Source organism: Monodon monoceros, unplaced genomic scaffold (assembly GCF_005190385.1).
Source record: "Monodon monoceros isolate NGI ecotype Baffin Bay Population unplaced genomic scaffold, NGI_Narwhal_1 Super_Scaffold_1, whole genome shotgun sequence".
In the NCBI taxonomy this organism is placed as follows: domain Eukaryota; kingdom Metazoa; phylum Chordata; class Mammalia; order Artiodactyla; family Monodontidae; genus Monodon; species Monodon monoceros.
Window position 1 is genome coordinate 54,564,147 of NW_021703765.1, and position 22,567 is coordinate 54,586,713.

Genomic DNA, 22,567 nt, shown 5'->3' on the forward strand with positions numbered 1-22,567 from the left:
GGTAATTTCTTCCAGACCTAAGGCTTTGAATAAAGTGTATTATACAGCTGATGACGCTGTTTAAATCTTATATTTCTTACTATGCAAGGATCACCCCCCACCAAAATCTGTCCCAAAAGGAACGTCAATCTTTTTTTCTGAAATTCTCCCTTTTTCTCTCTAGTAATATCATCACCATTGACTTCGCTCATGCAAACCCAAAACCCTCTGATTATCCTGGACTCTCTTCTTTCCTCTTTTTTTTTGCGGTACGCGGGCCTCTCACTGTTGTGGCCTCCCCCGTCGTGGAGCACAGGCTCCGGACGCGCAGGCTCAGCGGCCATGGCTCACGGGCCCAGCTGCTCCGCGGCATGTGGGATCTTCCCGGACCAGGGCACGAACCCGCGTCCCCTGCATCGGCAGGCGGACTCTCAACCACTGCGCCACCAGGAAAGCCCTCTTCTTTCCTCTTTTGATCTTTCCCCCATCCTGCCTCCAGGACCTACTGGTTCTGCCTCTGAAACCTCTCTCTCAAATGTGCTTCTTCCATTCTATTCCCACAGCCTCTGCCCTAGTTTAGGTCCTATCACATCACATTACTAAGTTGCTGAATTTCATCCCAAAATATCGACCGAGTATGTCACATCCCAGTTTAAAGTTCCCATGGCTCACTATGGTCTCATGATGCACTGCTCCAACTTCCCCTTCTGGCCCCTCACGACACCTACGCTCATTTCACGTCTACGGAATATTATCACACTTGCATCGTGATGCTGTAATTGCAAGTGTGTGAGTCTTCTCTGCTGAACACAAACTCCCTATAGGACTGGAACAAGGTCGTATTTATCTTTCTATTCTCAATGCCCAGCACAGTGCTTGGCAATATATAGATGCTCACTTAATGTTTCATACATCAAACATATCTTGGTTGTAAGACATGCAATCTTTAGGAAATATTAAAAAATGACTTTAATTTCAGATAGCTCGTAGAATATTTCAGTCTTCATAGACAAGTTTGATTTTACATTTACATTAAACACGATTGCTTGCTTTATAGTCGTATTCTTTAAACTTTTTTTGTACTGAGATATAACTGACACATAGCATTATGTTAGTTTCGGATGTACAACATAATGCTTTGATATTTGTATATTTTGTGAAATGACCACCACAATGAGGCTAGTTAATATCTATTACCACGCAAAGTTACAAATTCTTTTTCTTACGATGAGAACTTTTAAGATCCACTCTCTCAGCGACTTCAAATACACAATACAGCGTTATGAACTACAGTCACCATGCTGTACATTATATTCCATACAGTGATTTTTAAATTGCGTTTTCCACCAGTGGTGAGGTTAATTCTGAAGACAGGAGATAATTCTCTATTGTACCAGAAAATGCTCAGAAACTAAGTGAGCTGCAGTCTTAGAGCCTCAACTGCCTCCATTATATTAACTATACTGATCAGAACTTGGACATATTCATTATCTACTATGAGAAATCAGCAGCTATTTACTATATATTATGTCAAGCCACTGAGGGGGACCTAAGGTGACCATGGGTGGATGCTCCTGCCTAAGGAGCACGGATTAATTAACAATTTTGATTCTTTCATTAGCCTCTCTGATTGAAAAACAAAGGGGAGAAATACATTAGGCTACAGAACTTGCATAATTTATACCCGGTGTCACTTGTTCTAATCTTTCTTATACTTTGATGCATGTTACCTCTAAGCTAGTCCCTTTAGGGTACTATCAGATTTGGAGGACAGGAGAGGGGACACGGAGACACATCAACAGGACCGATGGGAAGAAATCTATTCTCCATTCACAAAGAGGTTTAGCAACTAAGAGTTTCTTTGATACCGCAGCTTGAAAAATACAAAACATTATTCATGAACCTTGATTTTCCACTGAAATATGTAAAAAGGAAAGCCTTTCAATTAATGTATGCAGTGGGGAAAACCTAGAACAACACAATAAAAAAGAAGAGAAGATCTTATGTATTACTGTTTATTGGACAAACCTACAATAAGTTCTCTTAGGCATTTAGCTATAACTCATTATGTCCTGCCATGTTCAGAACGTGTGAGCAGGTAATTTACATTTTTGTTTGCTCTTTGGTAACTTTCTTCCCGACGTACATGCAAATTGGGGTCTACTTACCTCTCCCGGCCGGATCTTAATGTAAAAGTTGCTCCGTTTGTATGAAATCTTTAGAACCTTTGGCCAGGCAAACCTGTTGATGCGTAGTCGGTCACGATATATCAACAAACCACTTGCACACACTCCTAACATGATTTCAACTCCCTCAGAATCCTGGAAAATGGCAGCAAGAAACGCTGGATGAGCATCTCACCTATTTCCATTTGTGGCGGGTACACTATTTAAGCCTCCAGGTCAGAACCTATAATTAGCTACCTGCAGCTCTCATCTAAATATGCAAAGTACTGTAGCACTTTAAAAAATATTACCACTAAATAATAGCCTTTGAATGAAGATATTTATCACTACGGAGATTTGTTAGTGTAAACTCTGTTCACCCACGTATCTTGGACTTACACAGCATGTCAACACTGCACACAGAGAAGGTCACCCAGGCGAAGGTGTGTTAGTAACAGTAACGATCAGAGCCTCAGTTCTTATTACTGAGTGCCAGGCACGGCTCTGACCACTTTACGTACATTGTTCATCTTCACTAGGATAATTCTGAGATAGCTGCTATTATGATTCCCACTTTACAGGCAAGAAAACTGAGGCACAGAAAGGTTAAGTGTCCATTCCAGTTGAATATGGGCAGCCTGCTTCCAGGGGCAGGGCTTTTAACTAATACGTACACTAATAGAGAGACCCCCATCATTTCCGATGAGTGTTTTGGGGTTTGTTCCTTTAAAAAGTCTTGATTCTCTGGGGGTTTCCCTGGTGGCGCAGTGGTTGAGAGTCCGCCTGCCGATGCAGGGGACACGGGTTCGTGCCCCGGTCCGGGAAGATCCCACATGCTGCGGAGCGGCTGGGCCCGTGAGCCATGGCCGCTGAGCCTGCGCGTGTGGAGCCTGTGCTCCGCGACGGGAGAGGCCACAACAGTGAGAGGTCCGCGTTTTTTTTTTTTTTAAACTTAATTTTTATTATTTATTTAATTATTGGTTGTGTTGGGTCTTCGTTGCTGCGTGTGGGCTTTCTCTAGTTTCAGCGAGTGGGGGCTACTCTTCGATGTGGTGTGCAGGTTTCTCATTGTGGTGGCTTCTCTTGTTGTGGAGCACGGGCTCTAGGCGCGTGGGCTTCAGTACTTGTGGCTGGCGGGATCTAGAGTGCAGGCTCAGTAGTTGTGGCACACGGGCTTAGTCGCTCCGTGGCATGTGGGATCTTCCCAGACCAGGGCTCAAACCCGTGCCCCCTGCCTTGGCAGGCGGATTCTTCACCACTGCGCCACCAGGGAAGCCCTTGATTCTCTTTTTGTATACCATTACTGTCAGAGTAAAATTTGAACATAAAATAGTCTTTTTAAAGTACAAGCGTACTCCCCAACAGGACCCCAACACACACTCACCACCCAGTGGTGCTCACTTAACCACTTGGCTCACATACATAAATACAGATGCATTTAATATATGCATATAGATTTCTTTTCAAACAAAAGTGGGATCATGCTATATCTGCAACTTTCTTTTGCTGCTCGCACAGTCCATCTTTGGGTCATCTCCTTGGGATGTGCAATGAGGGGTCCCAGAGGTCATCAGAGATGTTATATAAAGCTCAGGGGATACCCCACGAGCAGTCTACGCCCCCTCAATATTGTGTCCCAGTGAAATTTGGGTAAAGTGAACATCTGTGGTGGTCTTGAGTGGGGTGAGAACAAAGGACAGAAGGCGGTGCTGTGTGTGATGTGCGGTCCCCACCCCCCGTGTCTCACTGGTCGTTGGAAGCAGGGTGTTGTGGAGGCGAAGCTGAGGTCTGAGACACAATCATCGGCGGGGCTGTCCCACTTTGAGTCACTGCAGCGCCAGCAAACACGGGGAGGGAGACATGAAAGAATCCAAAAGGGGGCTTCTGACTCATCTGTACGGGAGTGGGAGGGACTGACTTCCTAAATCCCGCCAGTGCAAAGCACAAGATGAATATTTCCAGAATCAGAAATACATATTTTGGTCCCTCTCTGGGAACTGTGAGGTTACACACACAATTTAACTGATTTAAAATGAAATATTTTTCCTTGGAAACGTATCACTCCACTAGACACGAAAATCACTCTGTGGAAGTGGAAGGACTTGACGGCAGGATATTACAACATAATCAGATTTGAGGGGAATTCAAAGGCTCCGCCACCATTTATCAAGGGCTTTAACCTGAAGGAGCAATTTACAGAGCTATGACCTGATGCCGGAAGTAGGGCAGTGGGTGGGGGGCACGATGGACCCTGAGATCTAGCCGACCTGCTCCCAGGACCACACAGGAGACCCCCCAGGTCCTGAGCAGAAATGTCTGCGCGAGCAGGGCTGCTGGAGTAACGGCTCCTTGAGTCACTTTCTTTGTGATGAAGAACATAAGTGTAGCAAGCAGTCTGGGCATTCACAACCTCTTCCATTATTATCTACTTTAAATCACTCCTTAGTATCTTTGAATCACAAGAAAGTGGAATCCGTTTGTGGGGAAGATGGGAGGCTCCTGCGATGCATCCTCCCTTACCGTCTCCCACACACACTTCGCTGGGTCCCCACAGCATTAATATCGTCAGCACAGCCCGAGCCAGCGGTGCTGCCACTAACCCCATTCCTCTTCCTTCTCCAGACCCAGGCTGGTGGAGAGCAGCCTCTGTTTATCCTGCTGACCTGGCCACTTGGTCAGCACAGCGCCTGCCTAGCATGTGTTAAGCCACTACGTGTTTGCCGGAAGAAAAGGCAAACGAAGAAAGAAAATGGCAGGAATAAGTGGAGCTTAAAATTGATGATCGCTTCCATTTCATTCATGGCACAGCAACCAAAAAAAGGATACTTTTGATATCAAGGTTACTGCCGCAGCCCATAGCATTGAGGTAGTAGCTTGATAAATCTTCTGTATCAAAAGCTATAACCGGGGCTTCCCTGGTGGCGCAGTGGTTGAGAGTCTGCCTGCCGATGCTGGGGACACGGGTTCGTGCCCCGGTCCGGGAAGATCCCACATGCCGTGGAGCGGCTGGGCCCGTGAGCCATGGCCGCTGAGCCTGTGCGTCCGGAGCCGGTGCTCCACAGAGGGAGAGGCCACAACAGTGAGAGGCCCGCGTATGGCAAAAAAAAAAAAAGCTATCATCGTGGTCTTTCTTGGGGACATGTGTTTCCCTATCAATAAACATATTTAATGCTCCCTTTAGCAGGGAGCATTGAAGGAAGCCCTGGACAGCTTCAGCCTATCCTAATTAAAATAAACGAAGGTACTATTCTCTTAACTTAAAATCGCTGTTCCAACTTTCCCATCCTTTATTATCTCCTGGTCCACGGGATACCCGATATGGATTTATAACTACATTTCAGAATCTTATATGAAACAAATGACTCTGACAGAGCCTATTCAGAGTGACGTTAAATGACAAACAAGCAGAGACAGTCTTCCTAAGAAAAAAACAAAGCATTTAGAACAGGTTTTCCAAACCAAGGGACCTTCACCTAATATGGATATTTATTCTTCATACAGAGCTGTGGAGTCCAAGATCACAGTTCAGAATTTCTAACTAGGTCCTAGAGCTCAGGGCCTTTCAACACTATCAACAGAAGAGAAGCATCTCACTTATAACTGGAAATTAGCTCTAATTTAATTCAGTAAACTTCCTTCTTGAAATGATGGAGGGCGTCTGCATGAGAAAATGAAGTCCATAACCAAATCATTTGTTATACTTAGTATTCACATGAAATCCTATCACAGGCTGCATTGGCACTTCCTTAATTCTCGCTCTTTTTTAATTGGTTTAATTGGCATAATTTCAAATCACATTATTGAATGACAAAGCAGCCATCTATTTTAATTCAGTCGCTATAGCCATGTTAAGTGATTTCATTTTTCCTGATAGGAACACAGATACATGCTGAGTTGCCCTTCTCCTAAATGGAGGCCCTCACCTTTTATTTGTTTATTTATTTTCCCCTGGGCAGTAACTGAGTCGTCGTGTGTAATGTAACTCAAAAATAGCTTTCGAGTCACGCAAATTTCCAGGCTACCTTCATTTCTGTCTTGTTTCCTTATCTTTTAGCCACGTAGGGAAAAACTCTAAGAGAAACACAATCTTGGTGCGTGTCCTTATTTTCTTTTTAAATCCTCATCCTACCTTATATCTGCATAAACTATAAAATGCTATGTTATCCGAGCACAAAGTAAGTGAAAACATGTAATAATTAACTGGCAAGTAAACAGAGCTACACCTGCTGTTGTAATTACACACAAATGTCAACGAGCTTGGCTCTCCGGTGCCAGCATCCCTGGTGTGAGCCCTAGCCAATCCTCAGAGATTCTGCTCTTGTCGAGGCCTTCAGGCCTCAGAAGTGCTCACCCTGAGTGATGTACAAAATGATCCACAGACGCAACCAATTCGACCTGCGTTCATGTGATCCTCACCATCGTCTTGTCCAAACTCACTTTCAATCTGTCAGGTCCCCAAATGCAGCATCAACAGAATGTAGACATCACAGATTTTCCTCCTAGAGGTCCCCAGGGTTGTTGAGATGTTTGCCTAAACAAAGCCGGCTGAAACCCTCTTCATTTCTTGGCCCCAAACTTGACTGTGTAAGACACTCGCTCGGCTGGCAGCCTGTTAAGTGCATGTTCTTGTGAGCCCCGGACTGTGCGATCATGACCACTCTGTCCACCCGAAGTAAAGCCACATCCCCACCCAGGAGCGACAGACATCCTTGTGTCAGCCCAAATCAGAAGCTGTCCCCGAACTTCAAGCACTGATCTTTTCAGTGCTGCTGAAGTACCAGAATCTATCCCTAAGAGCCTAACACATTTCCTGTGTTTTGCTGATAGAAGTTTTTGGGAAACCTTGCCTCTGCTTCCACGGCACTTCTATTCACAGCTGTTCAGATAATAGGCTAACGGTCCATACGCTCACTCTCTCACTGTTGAAAGACACAGAGATTCTGGAAAAAGTGTGACATGAGTAAAAGCTGCTGATACATCCTCCCAACCTTAATCCAGCCCAATCCTGACTTCTCTCTTCGCAAGACTCTGGAACCAAGATACAGCCTCAACAATTCACCCATCGACTAGGCAATCTTTTCTTTTTTTTTTTTTTTGGACAGGCAGAGAGGATTTATTTGTAGCAGAATTATTTATTACAGAGAATGTCCTGAAAATAAACTGACCAAACACTACAATTAATGTGCTGTATGTAAGGATGGAGAATCCGTTTTATTACACGCAGTGACTGAGAAAGTTCAAAACAAAACAAACCCCAAACTATAGTGCTTCTCCAGTTCTCTCTGCTCTCTTATCTTATCTCTTCCCTCTTTTTCTTTCTTTAAAAGACAAGTTAGGCAAAAAAATAAAATAAAATGGTGACAGTGATGAGATGGAGAGCAGGGCTATTCTGGAACTCAGAGCTTTTATCAGCTCAGAAGATGGATCAAAGCTGTTCCCAGGAAAAGTCACAGAACCACTGTGATAGACTAGGCAATCTTAGCCTGGCTGGTTAATTTTAACTGAACTTCAAAATAACCATCTTATTTCAAAGCACTGATTATTTGTCACAGTATCTAAACTTTATAGAGAGTTTTTAAAATTTAACATGAATTTTCTGAGTGCCTGGTGGGCGTCACAATGGGGCATACACAGTACTTGGCATACAACGTTTGTGACAACTGGGTCCTGGACACTGTTAAATAAAATTAGACAGAAGGCCTGGAGTTTAAAATATGCATACCTTGGCATGATGTAAATCCACCCCATACATGGAGAGCTTTTTGGCATTTTCCAAGAAATACATCTCTGCTTCTGCGGGCGTCATGCCTCTGGTAAGAAAAAATGAGAGGTATTACAATGCTGGGGTTTTTTTGTTTTTTTTTTAACCTGGTGGAGCCATAATATTTTCCACTTAGCCCCCTTGCAAGTTCCCACAGAGGCACCAAAAGATTTGTACTCTGGGGGAGGCGGGGGGAGAATACCAGGAAAATGGCTTTTAGCAGAAACATCACAAGGACGTCCCGAGTAGGAGTGTGACTACCCAGAACTGTACCAGGTCCAGAACCTCACTCTGCTGAGTCCCACCCTTAAGGCACTGACTTCAGTCCCGGGAGAAGCAGGTGGTGCAGGGGATGCCCACCCACCGAGCACAGCTTAAACGGACGCTCTCGGGGTTCCTGCCGCTAACCTGTGGCTCTTGTGCAGCTCGATGACTTTGTCTTCTAGTTCTTTTGTGTGGTTTGGCGCGAAGCGGAACTCGCTGATGTAGTCACTGCCACACTCATCTGGGTCGTAGTCTCCCAGTTCTGACTGGACCGTGTACGAGCCCAACGTGGCAAGGGTGACAGAGGAGCAGGGCAGCCTGCCAGACACGATGTCATCGCGCAGCTGTAAGCAGAGGTAGTACCTTCCAGGAGCCAGAGGACAGGCAGAAAGCCAGCGTTAGGAGACTGTAAAGGAGACTGCCCAGTACAAAGTGGGCGGCAAACAAGCTCTCCCTGCAGAATAATCCACTAGGACACATTGTCTAGCATCTGTATCTGGATCTATATACCAGGGGAAGATACTTAGCTACAAAATACAATATTTAAGGGCATACAGAGGCAAGTTCATAATAATACAGGGATTCATTGATGAGACACAGAATAAAAGAAACCTACAGACTCTCTCTCTAACATTAAGATAACGTTGAAAGTCAAACAAAATCTCTGGTGGGGGAAATTATAATATAAAAATGGTGCTCTTAAATATAATGATTAGGCCCCAACTACCTAAAGGAAGTCTCATTTTGCTATCCAGATGAAAGGTCCTGCCACACGACCAAGACAAACTGCAGGTAACTCAACGGCTGCGCCATCATGAACACTACCTGTCACTTCCCGCGTTCCTGATGAGGGGAGCTTTCTCCTGGGTCAAGGTCTCATTTTCTTCTTTAGATAACTTCCTAGAATTCAACCGTTACGAAGACTAACTCTGAAGAATTATTACCTTAAAATCTCATCACTAAAAGCAAACAATTCTAAACTGGGGGACTGTGAAACGTTTTCCACATAATTTTGCCAATATCATATGCAAATATCTCCGTTAATAGCTGACTTTTACCTTCCCTGTTATTCTGCTTCTAAGAGTGACAGATATGCTAACAGTAGAAGACTCCAAGGTAAGTGGGAACACTGGTGAATTTTATTAAGTCTTCATGGCCCAGCATATGAGTATAAGAATAAAATATACCTTGTACCTTTCACACAAGAAACGAACCGTTAGTCTGCTGAAGCTGAGGACTGTATGATAAAGTGTTAAGGTCCCCTCTAAATACGCTTTTAAGCTGATGATGTAAGTAAATGCCATGTAATCCAGACACAAAAATTCCTACACATGTCATAGGCCCTACACACATGACACAAATGGAAAGGAATCATGCACTAGATTCCAACTCAAAGTATATATACGCTCTCTAACCATAAATTAGCCACAATTAAATAGTCCCTCAACTACTAAAAAGTATCTTTATATAAGAAATTACAAATTGTTTTTTGATTTAATGAAAATATAAAAGAAATCTTCTGGAACTAGTTTTTCCCCTTCTCCTAACATGTCTGCTGAAACGATTTTTCATCATAGCAAGTGACTAAAACTTTTTGAGTAATTTCTCTTTCCTGAAAAGCCTGCCAAAAAGGGTTGTAAGGCCACACTGCACAGCATCACTCTGACTGGCTATAAACTTACTACGAAACACAGTGAAAAAACCAAGGATTCCAAAGTAGAAAGCATTAGAAGAGGCCTAGAGGGACACACAGCAAACCCAGAATGGCTTCATAAAGAGATTCTTCCTTATACTCAAAGCTCAGTCACCAGGCCAGACTGTTAGATTCCTTTCTTGATGCCTTTTCTCTAAAACGAATGAAACATCTTCCTTGTATACAGAAGGTGTGGAAGGTACACTCTTAGGAGTGCACGTGTTTATGTGCATTTGTGCGTGTGTGTGCAGGCCTGTGTGATTTTTTAAAACAGCCACCACGTGTCAGACTGGTTGTATAAAAAGGCATAAGCATCCGAAGACACACTTCTGCTCTAAGTTTTGAAGGAGGAGCACTAGGAACTGTCGTATCATTTAAGGCTGAATCCCGTCGAATTTGACTGTGGTGTGTAGATGACAGCAACTCAATTCTGTGTGTTTTCCCACCAGGGTCAGGCACAGGGAAGTATCAGCTTAGCACCAAAGATTCAACTGGGAACAGATATGATTTGGCAAATCTTCTCATCGGATGTTTGCTCTCATTCAGTTGTCTTCTGTTTGCCATTTCGGCGTGGATGACTGTAAGGTCACCAGATGTAAGCCTGCCCTCCGCCCGAGAATTTAACAGGAGCACAACTCCCAACATGCCTGCCTTTTTCACTGCCAACTTTCAAATACCTGGTGATATCTTCAGAGAGCTGGGAAGGGTCTGGTGGGTAAAATTTCACATTAAATGAAAAGTGCCAAGCACCACCTGCGGAGAGCAGAAAAAATCAGAATAAAGTCTTAGACAATCCCTTTGTACTTATTATACTAAGCGGTGGCTAGAACTGCCCTAACCCCAGTCACTAACACCCAGGCAACTTTGAATCATCAATGGAAAACAGGGAAGTCTCCTTTCAGTGAAATTCACAGGTAACTCTGAAACTTCCTCCAGCTTCTAATCTTCTGCCCCATCAAATCCTTTGCTGGGGTTTCTAGCTAGCAAGGAAATTGACTAAACTTCCTCCCTTTCTCAGGGACAAAGGCCTTGGGAAGAGGGAAAAAAAGTAAACGAGACAGATAAGCCTCAATCAGACGAGTCTAGGGCTCACCGGACCTATTCTCTGAAGTTCTGGAGAGCTCACATACCAACATTACAGACAGAATCCCATTTCCTTTGTCCTTTCTGCTTTGTTATGACAGGTCAGATCCCATAGTAATACACGTCAAGGATGTATTTATTTTATGGGAAAGGTTTGCTGTCATATTAAGAGATGAGCTGCTCTGTGGGCCATTCGGAAAGTTCTTTTCTTACTTGGGGAAATTTCTGATGGAAGAGACAGTGGGGGTATGTACTGTGCATTACCAAACCCAGCCCTCCACCTCAGCCCCTGATCAGGACGGTCCTCACTGCACGCGGCCGCCCCTCCTCCTGTGGCATCTCCTACGGCCTCTCCAGAGGGGAAGGGGGTCACCCAGACGCCAGCTCATAGGCACCTGCTCCCCAGACCGTCCATATGTAAACGTGAGACATTACAAGCCTTCCTGAGTGCTCCGTTTTATCCATGCATTCTCTAGTTGTGTATACCTAGCCATGTTTATCACCGTAAATGAGAATAAAACCCACCTTTTCTTCTTTTCGACATTTACTCTCTCTGTGATCACCCCTGTCACTTATTTTCACCTTGGTCTCTCTGTCTGGCCTTTTAATAAATGCGGTACATTACTGAAGCCTGGGGGCTCCTTCGCCGGGAACTGTTCCCATTTCTTCCCTCCACCCAGTAAGCACACTCCAAGGGCCCAGGCCCTGCTCGCTCTGAACGGCGGCTTGGAGGACCCTCCTGGTCTCCCAGCTTCGGTGCTAGAGGCCTTTCCTCCGAGCCGTGGTCTTCCTTTTGCTCTGTGATTCATGACCTCGTGGTCCAGCCCTCATGCTTCAAATGCCCTCCTAAGACTTCCAAACACCCCCTTCTCCCATTCAGTGACTCCTGGAAGCTCCATTCTCTCCCCGAGTCCTTCCCAAACATTCACAAGAAAGGGACAACATCCTAAGTACCTCCCGGCTCCTTCCTTTGAACTGGTCTCTTGCTTGAGTAGCAAATACTTAGCTGCAGAGGTCACCTGTATTTCTGTCATCCATGGCATAGTCCGTTCACTAATTCTGGTTTACTCTGCGCACCGCTATTCATCTTACACTTAGAGGTCCACCTGGCAGGGACACCATTTGAGTTGCCTTATAAAGGACTTGGTATAGGGACCGGGTATTACTGGGTGTTTTGTGTCATTTCTAAACCACTAAGAAAATATTCCCAAAACGTGGGCTGTAAGAATTACAAGCCATAAAATATCTGGCAATCAAACCTATTTCTAGCGATTATTCTTCCCACTGTTCTCAAAAACGTCCTCTTGTTATTCTAAAATTAACAAGTCTGATTTGGTTTTACTTTCCTATTGATTCCTATTCACCTCCTGCTAAAATGGAATGCTTGCCAGCCGTGAGGTTCATAATGAGAACTGGTTTCCCCGCAAGCAACTGGAATGAAAGCTAATGGATTCGTTATGGGAAATGGATTTATTGCTCTTTTATAATTTTTATCCACTTCAAAGTGAATCCAATGAATCGTTTAGCAATGCAATTAAACTCATAATAAATTCAGGGTAAACACTCCAAGTTGGAAACTAAGAGGGAATAAAAATAGAAGAAAGATATTTCAATGCAAAAATCCTCATTACAGGAAAGTGACTTTCAAATGATCGTGGGCCTAAGAAGCATCGGAGGGGCTTGTTAAAAACGCCAATCCCTAGGCTCTACTCAGAGGTTTTTATTCCAGAGATGTGCATTATGGCCCATGAACTTGTGGTTTTAATAAACACCCTAATGGTTCTAATACACTTGCCCGTACTTTGAAAATCACTAATCCCAAGGAATCTACTTTCCTAAGGTTATAACCCAATCAAATATGAGGTTTTGCAGGACATTATTTTGAAACGGTGGGAAAGTTTATGGAAAACACAATCTACACCACAATCAAGGAAAAAAAAAATCCAGTGAAATGAGGTGTAACATTTGCAATTAATGAGAGAGGCAGATTAAAGCGGAAATACATATCCTCGTAAAGAATCCGGTGGAAACATATCACTGGGAGGCTATAGTTATGCCATAAATAGGTTTGTGAGCCTGTGTCTGATCAGATGACGGCTCTGGTTAGGGACGGAAATGCAAGAGCTTGAATGCATTAAAATGACATCTATAATGCTGATATAGGATTTTAAATTCCAAATTTATGATAATCAGAAAACTGTGAAACTGAAGAGAATTCATTCTTATGAAAAAATTCTAATTTTAGTCTTCTATGCCTGCCAAATCTTAAAATTTCTAAATATACTACAGTTATAGCATAAATCACTATATATCGTATATTCTATATCATGAAGTTACTATATCATAAATATACTCTATATCAGAATATATTTAGAAATTTTAGATCTGCTAGGCATAAAAGATGACTGGAATAAGAATTTTTTTCATAAGAAAAAACTCTTCAGGCTCAGGATTTTCTATTCCTCATAAATTCATAACTTAAAATCTTTTTCAGCTTGATTGCCATTTGCCATTCTCTTGAAGACCTCATTCTAGAGACCTACTGTGGACCTACAGCATAAAAATAATGGAAACATCCTTTTACTGTTGATATTTATGTTCAGAAAGAGGAGGTGATTGTACAATAATTACATTAGCTCTGATAATACTTTTCTGCCTTGATAGAATGTCCCTTTTGTGGAAAGAAGGCATTTTGTGCATGGGAAACAATAAGGAATATAGATAAAAACACCAAATTCCATTCCTAAACATTTCCAATTTTTTCTTGTCTCCTCCTTTATCTGCATGATTGTCACTTGGTTTTCTTTATGTTGCTGTCACAAACACTGCCTAATCTACATGAGGAAAATATCCTTTAAATCTCATGTTCCAGTTGTCCCCTTAAACTTCATCTCTTAGAAAGGAAGGTCGGAGACAGTATAAATGGGAAATGAAGGAAAAAAAGAATTCCATTAACAGCAGAAAAGAAAATTAACTGTTTTTACAGCCCTTCTTGTAACAGTATAATGACTTACCCTTGAACATGTAATATATTTTCAAAGTGCTCTGTAATTATAAAATCAACCAAGTACGAAACAGCGTTTTATTAATTAGGTGAATATAGAGGACTTAAAGCACATGAAATGTTAAGATATTCAGCCCATCTGCTTTTAATAACTCCATAAAAAGATCCTTAGAACATACTCATCATCTTAAAGTTTTTACTAGGACTCTGAAATTTTCACCTTCTTATCACAACTGTAGCTGTCCCTGGTTTTAATCCCCATTTAGTTCTATCAGACTACTTCACTATCAAGTTTCTGATTAGTGACCACACCAAATTCCTCTCAAAAATATGGTAAAGATGTTTTCGTTGTATAAAGAATCATCAGACTCTCTAGTATCTAGAAGCATAGTGATTTTTTTGCTTCTTTTGAGATATTATCTACTATTAAGCCATTTCAAACGGCTCGCCACTAATTACTTTTTATTAGCATGTAGGGTATTTTGAGACCTCAGAACATTCAAAGGCACTAGAAAGATTTGCTCTCTCTTTTAATAGTAACTTTGATGGGAATGCTGTTCTTATTAATAAATTGGTCTTAAATTTAATCTTCAAACAGAATCAGTTGTTCTGGAAAATTAAACTAGATTTTATCGATAAAAAATGAATTGCTTGAAAAAAATTAACTAGTTAGTTGAAATTATAAAGTATATCCATGTTTTACCATTTATCCATAGTAAAAAGCAACAGCTACAGAAAAGGCTTAAAAATAAAAATGAAAAAATTCCTCTTTCTCAACCCCCTACCCTGCAGTGCCACTTCTGGAGGTATAGGTATTTCCACATACCTATATATGCATAACTCATTTTAAACAAATATGAATTATTTCTCTAGGGTCTCACTAATGAGAGCTAAAACATATTTATTCTACCTCATTCTATTTAACAGCTACCTAGTATTTCAAGGTATGGCTATTTCATGATCGATTTTATCATTTCTTTATAAATGGATATTTAAGTTGCTTTGAGTCTTCTTCTATTGCCGATGGTATGATAATGAACTTTCCTACATGGACACGTATGTACACACTCCTCTCTTAAGCAGACACTGGATACATTTCTACAAGTAAAATCAGGGGTCAAAGAATAAGCACATTTTAAATTTTAATAAAATCTGACACAAAGTGCCTTCTTAAAGGGTTATATTTCTACCAACTGTGTACAGAACTGCCAGTGTAAGGCATCATTAAACTTTTAAAATCTTTGCTAATCTGAATAGGTGAAAAATGTCACATTTTAATTTGCATTTAATTATTACTAAGACTTAGCACCTTTTCTAATACTTACTAGCTACCTGTATTTAAATTTTCTGAGTGGCTCATGTAATTGATTCGTGCGCTAGGACATGTCCATTTCTTAAATTGCCTTTAGGGCTAAGAAAAGAAGATGTCATCAGAGAGTAAACTTCAGTCTGACTTGTTACCCCATTTCTAAGCTATTAAATGACTATTACTTTTACTGCTTGCCTTGCATACTTTGGTGGCAGTTAGGCTTAATACAACATTAATAATTAAGCTTGAAACTTTTAGATGATTGTCAATGGGGTCATCACTTGATTAAATCATATCTCACATCTCTGAACAGGCAAGGGAATAGGTCAAGTGTCATGTCATTTTATTCCCGGGTCGCGATAATTACTAATGGGTATCTGAGCTAGACCAACCTGCCAAAGATAAAATCTGAGATCTTAATCTGTTTTTCAAAATACCGTATTCACACCAGCCATGTGGGTATGAGCTACCATCTCAGATAACCCCACTCTTTGAAAATCTTCCTATTTCTACACATAATAATCCAAAAGAACTTACTTCGAATCTGTTTTTTAATTTCCTTAGCAGGGTCCAACCAATTCTGAAAAAGAAGTGAGAGTCTGAATATGAATCAGAGAAGAATGGAGATGACTTAGTGTTGACTGGGTAGAGATGAACTAAACGTATTTGAGAAGGAGTGGCTGCCGGGAGACTCCCCAGGCTGGGTCCTTCCCCTACATCTGGTGCCCCTTCGCTAGTCCTGCGAGGGCCCAGGCTCTGGTCTAATGAGAAGATGTGTGTGCACACAATTCAGGCTTGACAAAGTTCTTTTCTTTTACAACAAGTGCCTTCAGCAATTCAAGCTAGCACAGAAACAGAGGAGAAAAAATGGTGGATTCTATGTTCAAACAAGTTACAAGCATGAGCTAAAGATACAGTCATCCTTCGGTAACCTCAGGGGATTGGTTCCAGAACCCCAGGTAACACCAAAATCTGAGGATGCTCAAGTCCCTTATATAAAAAGGCACAGTATTTGTATATAACCTATGCAACGCCCCCATATACTTGAAATCATTTCTAGATTATTTATAATACCTAATTCAATGGACATGCTATGTAAATACTTGCTGGTGCACTGGCAAATTCAAATTTTCCTTTTTGGAACTTTCTGGAATTAAAAAAAAATATTTTTGATCTGCTGTTGGTTGAATCTGCAGATGCAGAACCCAAGAACACAGAGAGTTGACTCTGCATGTAACTTGACCACTGATGTCCTAGCCGTTCAGCCCCATGCAGCAACTTCTGTGATTATAGATTTTAAGGCACCTTCTTAGAATGCTTTCCTAACAAACGAACACTTGACACTTACGATTTCCCTCATCAGAACACTCAGGTGTTTAATAATGAAGTTAGACATCATCCACAAAATTCAGTAAAGATAAAGTATGATTCACTAACGAACGACAACAGAACAAGTGACATTTAATGAGCACAACTGCTGTGGCTCAGTTTCCAGCATTAAGGAAACAATTTCTTCCTCCTTATCTTTCAGGCAGTTGGGGGGAATAAGTGAGATAAAGGCCTGAAGCAGGTACAAGAGTCTACAGAGGTTTTACGTGTATCATTAAACGTGGACTGAATACATTAACTGCTTGCCTTGTACATCAGGTCTGTACATGATTCATCTCACATTGTGATTCAGCAAGAATATGAAAGTGTAATAAGATGAATTAATAAGATGGCATCCAGTGAACATGTTTTCTGTATAATTATCAATGTATGTGATTCCCATTGGCTCAAATCCATGGAAATATATCATCCCCCCAAAGCACCATATAAAATGCTTTTCTGGAACCATAAAGAACTCAAGCATGAAAAGCAGAAACACTGACTGACTGTTTCCAAAAGACTCAAGATTAAAGGAAGTTGTCAATAATTTCCTTCATGAAGAAGTAAGGTGATTAACAGCATTTAGGGCCTTGGATGATGAAGGTGAGGGCGTGGGAGTACGAGGGGAGGTGGAGAAAACGATTTACCAATTCAGTTTCAGTTCACTTTCTTGCAGTGAAGCGCAGTTGAAGCCGCAATACTTTGTATTGCTTTCAACCACTCACCTTCTGGCTTTCAGCATCTCGATATGTAAGCCCAAAATAGTCTTTTTCTAGCAAATTCAGATGTTCACATACTTTATCAAACAGCACTTGGCCTCTGGAGCGTTTCTGTGGAGAACAAAACAGAAAAACAAGTCAACACGCACCAAAAAAGTTCTCTCAATTGCCACGAACAAATATGCGTAAAACTTAAAATATTGCTCATTGTAACTGTTCAGTAAATAACAAGCAGGTTTGATCACTTTACCATCTCCTTTTTAACTAGAAAAAAGGCTCAATAAAGTGGACCTAATCCTACAAGAGGCAGCTCCTACAGAACAAGCAAATAAATAAAAAAATAACTCCTGTCAGTGAGTAAGCACAGGCGACCTGCGGACGATTTCGAAACGGAAGTAGTTGGGGAAATGAAGTGGTGCTTGAAGCCTCAAATATATCGTGAAACACAAAAATCCTGACGGTGAGAGCATTAAAGGGCCAACCACAGCTGTGTTTCAGAATACCCATGCTCGCTCCCCCACGTGATCAGGTTCTGAGCCTGAGAAGAATTAACCCCATTCCTTGTCTTAGGCAGAAGTCCCCTTCAAACTTTCTATCCCAGTCCTTACTGAGAAATTCCAGCTATGGATCACTTTCTGAAGCCCGTTAAACTTTATTAGCTTTTGTTTACAGTCACAAATTTCAATTTTGTATCACAGAGTTGAACTTTCTCTGAATTTTTTTTTTTAGAGAAAATCCTTTCTATTAAACATAACAAACATGTTCATTAAGTTTAAAGATTTAAATTATCATTTATAAATGTAAGATGTAGACATATGTGCTGTATTTTTGGCCATAAAGCAGTCAATTGGAGAAAGAAAAAAGGCAGTCATCTGGGGAAAAAAATCCATCAGCTTAATTTATGGTGATATACAGTATCATATTTTCATCAAAGGTCTTTTAAACTTGGCCTTGGAGTCTGAGATGGATTAACTGGAAGCAATTAAGCTAAAGTACATTTTGTTTGTGCAGTACCAACATTTCACATCTCGTACCTTAAGTGTATTTGTCTTTAAGATTTAATGTAGTAAGAGAAAAATAAGAAAATTGATAAACAATGGGCATACCAAAGGGTAAGTATCCAGAAGATGTGTAAGTGGTATGTATTACTGTGCAACCGCAAATATACTGGAAATTACTTAGTCCCCTCAAGCATGACTATTTAGGAGAAAAGATAAATGTAGGATAGAAAACTGAAGACTGAATTGTAACCAGCTGAATAATCAATGTTGTATTTGAAAAAAGTTTAATAATGTATGAAAATAAATTACATGTTATCTAAACTGTGTAACATTGTTCAATGGATATAAATAAATGGTATGACAATGAAATGCTGCTCGCTGGTTTAAATCCTTTATTTGTAAATAACAGCATATTGCTTCTGAATAACGCTTAACAAATTATAAAGTTTGCACCAAAAAAACCTGGTTCTTCTGATGCTTCCATTGGTATGATGTCCAGTTTAGAGATAAGAACACAGAGGTCCAGAGGAGTTACATGGGAGAGGCAGTCTTAGTGCTGCCTAGACGGTGGCTTTAACAGGTAAACCTGGCTTTGAGTCTTCCTTATGTCCCTTGCAGCTGTGCGGACCTCGAAGCTTTCCCTCTGTAAAACGGTTATGATACCATCTACTTCTTTGTAATGGCTGATATTAAAATGAAACAAAGTATTCCAACTTGGTCCAGTGATAACATGTCAAGCATCCCACAAACGTCAGCCATTGATATTATCAGCCTACGTGATTGATAAATGGCAGAATACGTAATACAGAACTCACTAGGCATTTCTGTGGTAGGAGCACATATACAGCTCCTTGTGGTACCAATAAGCATCCTTAGTATTAATATGTCCTGCTCTTTCTTCAGGTATCAATTATCTGCTTACTGTCTAACTGCTTTAACTACAACACAACACACACACACACAAATACATACCAGCGTCTGGCCAAGTACTTTCTCAATGAGTAAAAACAAACCAAAACAAACCAAATACAATAAACCTTCCTCTACAAAGCCTCCTACATCCTCTGAGCCAGCAGCAGACCACAGCCAGGCCCTCAGTGGAGGAATTAATCTGGTCATGCTGCAGGCGGCCTTGGGCATTGTTTTATTAGCTGTCTTCTGGCTGCTGTCTTCTTCCTTTTGTCTAACAGGTGGAGTGATTAGCTCAAGCACGGACCACTGTACTAACTGGTTCTTAATTTTCTGGCTTCTCACCATTTGATTGCTAATTAATGAACCACAGCTCTCTCTTGAACAGACAAGATTTTTTCTTACTATTTTAAACATATTTGAACACTATATAAACAGTCCTTAAGACAATAACATAGTGGTCCATTCTTCACTCTGAAGGGTTTTTGGGTTTGTTTCTGTTTGTTTTGTTTTGGCCCTAAGAACTAAGACGGGTTGTCTAGAATCCGCTATAGATGGTTATATGTAAACAATGAAATTCCTATCTGTCAAACGTCACCACGGCCGCCAGCCAGCTGGATGACGCTGGAGAGGTCTCTCACGTTATGTGGGCCTTCACCTTCTCATCCTTGAGTGAGGATATATGACTCCATGGAGCCAGGTGATCACGGGCTTGAGGCTGTAACTGGGCACCTGTGCTCATGGCCAACATCACTAATGATCACAGCTCACTCCCCCGTGCAGCCCAAATGCGGCTTCAGAGCCCTACCGCACACGTGATGAGAAAGGCCCTGGCGATGGATGGAGTTGGCACAGGACACCAAATGGGACTATTCTGCAGCCCCAGACAGGATCCCCTCTGCAATCACTCCCAACTCCCCCAGATTCCTGATTCTTCTTACTCAGGTAATTTTTTTCTAGGGCATTATCTAACTTTTTAAGTCAATTATTTCTACATGTTGACATTGCGTGCATCTTTAGGTAGTAACATCTAAAATATGACTAAAGCTCAACCGTCACTGGGCCTTTTAGAGAATTTATGTTAAATATTCGGGTCCCAAAGATAGGATGTTCATTAAGTCATCAAATCTAGGCACCTTACTTTCATTGGGTATGTTTATAACAGCTATAATGAGTCAAGAATTCAGCAGAAGCTAGTGCGAAGCAGTCGCATAGCACAGGAAGATCAGCTCGGTGCTTTGTGACCACCTAGAGGGGTGGGATAGGGAGGGTGGGAGGGAGGGGGATGCAAAGAGGGAAGAGATATGGGGACATATGTATATGTATAACTGATTCACTTTGTTATAAAGCAGAAACTAACACACCACTGTAAAGCAATTATATTCCAATAAAAATGTAAAAAAAAAAATAATTCAGTAGATTAAAAAGCATTTTTTGGACAGAGGTATTCTAAAATCAATGGGTAATTTACTTAACTGGAGACGATGAACAGCTTTTAGTCTCCTTTGCTGTTTCCTGTGAGTTGTTAAGTCATGTCTCTGACTCAGATGCATTCGCAGTCTACATAACCATTGACTTTTAACACCTGGACATTAAGGAAAGTGGATTTTGCTTTCCTGGAGTAACAAACGAATGGTGGACTGCCCTCTCTCTCTCTACCCTCTTTTTCCACTTAAAATTGGGTTTCTGTTTCAAATAGAGAAGACGAGGATACATCCATCATCACCACTCAAACACAGCAGATGAAATAAGCTTTTCTGCAGCATTAATGAAACTTCCTGCAAGTCCAAGATAATTCAAGATTTTTACAATGTTGGTAAAACACTGGTTCTCAAGGTCTTATCAACCAGCATCACCTGAAAGTTTACATTAAAATTTTTATTTGTACTTTTATTTGTCTAACAACTTTAAAAAATTAATTTCAGAATGTTTTAGGATGGGAGAATTTCAAACATTTCCCAAAGTAGAGAGAACAGCATCATGAAAGCCTGCATGCTCATCACCCAGTTTTAACAAATGCCTCTGAAGACAACTTTGGTTCCTCTGGAGTTGTGCTCCACTCATCCTCTCCCTGGGTACTCTGAAGCATCTCAGCAAATAATTTTGTCTCTATTTATCTTAGTATGTAACTCTGCTCTTTTAAGAAATGTAATCTCAATAACTTCATCACATCTAAACAAAAGTAGCGATCAGTTCATAATATCACCAAATATCTAGTCAGGACTTTAACTTCCCCAATTATTTCAAAGATTTTTTTTTCTTTTTCATTTTCTTTGGTTAGCCCATACACTGCAATCGGCTGACATATCTCTCTGAATCTGCAAGTTCTCCATTTATGTTGGTTATTAACTTGTCTAGGAGACCAGGTCATTTGCCTGTAGAGTTCGCTCAGTCTAGACTTGCTGTTTGCATCTCCATGGTGTAATTTAACATGTTCTTTTGTCTTCTGTATTTCCTGTAAACTGACAGTGAAATCTAGAAGCTTGACCAGATTCTTGTCCGACTGGTTTCCATAAATGATGCTGTGCAATTTCACCACGAGGCATAAAGTTAACTCTTGCCTTTTTGTGACATTAGCAGTCACTAACGATCGTTGCCCTAGACCCATTAATTTGAGGTGGCAAGATGGGGATATTCGAATCCGAACCTTGGTCCCACATTTATTAGTTGGAGTATGTCTATGAAGAGACACTTCTCTTTGTCAGAATTATTTATCCAGTGACATAGTCTGATGACGGAAGCCAGGATCAACGCTCACACCTTTTCCTTTATCCAACTTCAAGATAACAAGTTCGCTTCCTAGCACCATCCAGAAGTTACCAATTAGGATTTTTGTTTTATATCATCACTATGAACTCACGGGCTAAATCAGGCTTGACGTGTTTCAGTCCATTACAGGTGTTACCCATACTGATGCTCTAAATGTCCCCAAGTGCTCTGCCTTACATTTTGCCTGTCAACTCTCATCCTTCACAATGCTTCTCCAGTGTCACCTCTTTACAGCATTTCCTGTCCTCTCAGCCAAATGTGACTTCTCTCACCTTTGGACATTAGAGCACTTTATGGTACCAAGAGGGCACTTTCCATATTCTGCCTTATATCACAGCTGTCTCTCTGTGCACTCGCCTTATATCCCGACTGACTATAAAGACACTCCTGGTGGCAATGCGCCTCCTATATTTATTTTTTATGGAGCCTCATTTTGGGCAAATACCATTAAGAGAATAAAAAGGTAATGGGATGAAACTTAAAATTTTTCTCACTAGCATATCATAACCAATGTTTCCAAAGCAAAATTTTAAACTAGTGGTT

General features: G+C 41.2%; 1 protein-coding gene across 7 annotated transcripts in view; it reads right to left on the bottom strand.

The window, feature by feature from the left end:
• Positions 1-22,567, bottom strand: part of EPB41L3 (erythrocyte membrane protein band 4.1 like 3) — a 192,473-nt gene that overhangs the window by 33,327 nt on the left and 136,579 nt on the right. For 6 of the 7 annotated variants that reach the window (XM_029231021.1, XM_029230987.1, XM_029230979.1 and 3 more), the window contains exons 4-9: positions 17,352-17,456; positions 15,796-15,838; positions 10,540-10,615; positions 8,314-8,532; positions 7,867-7,954; positions 2,148-2,300 (exon numbers count right to left, since the gene is read on the bottom strand). In XM_029231021.1, the coding sequence (XP_029086854.1) occupies positions 2,148-2,300; positions 7,867-7,954; positions 8,314-8,532; positions 10,540-10,615; positions 15,796-15,838; positions 17,352-17,456 (684 nt within the window). The remainder of the gene's footprint in view (positions 1-2,147; positions 2,301-7,866; positions 7,955-8,313; positions 8,533-10,539; positions 10,616-15,795; positions 15,839-17,351; positions 17,457-22,567) is intronic. The other variant, XM_029231012.1, reaches the window with a different exon arrangement.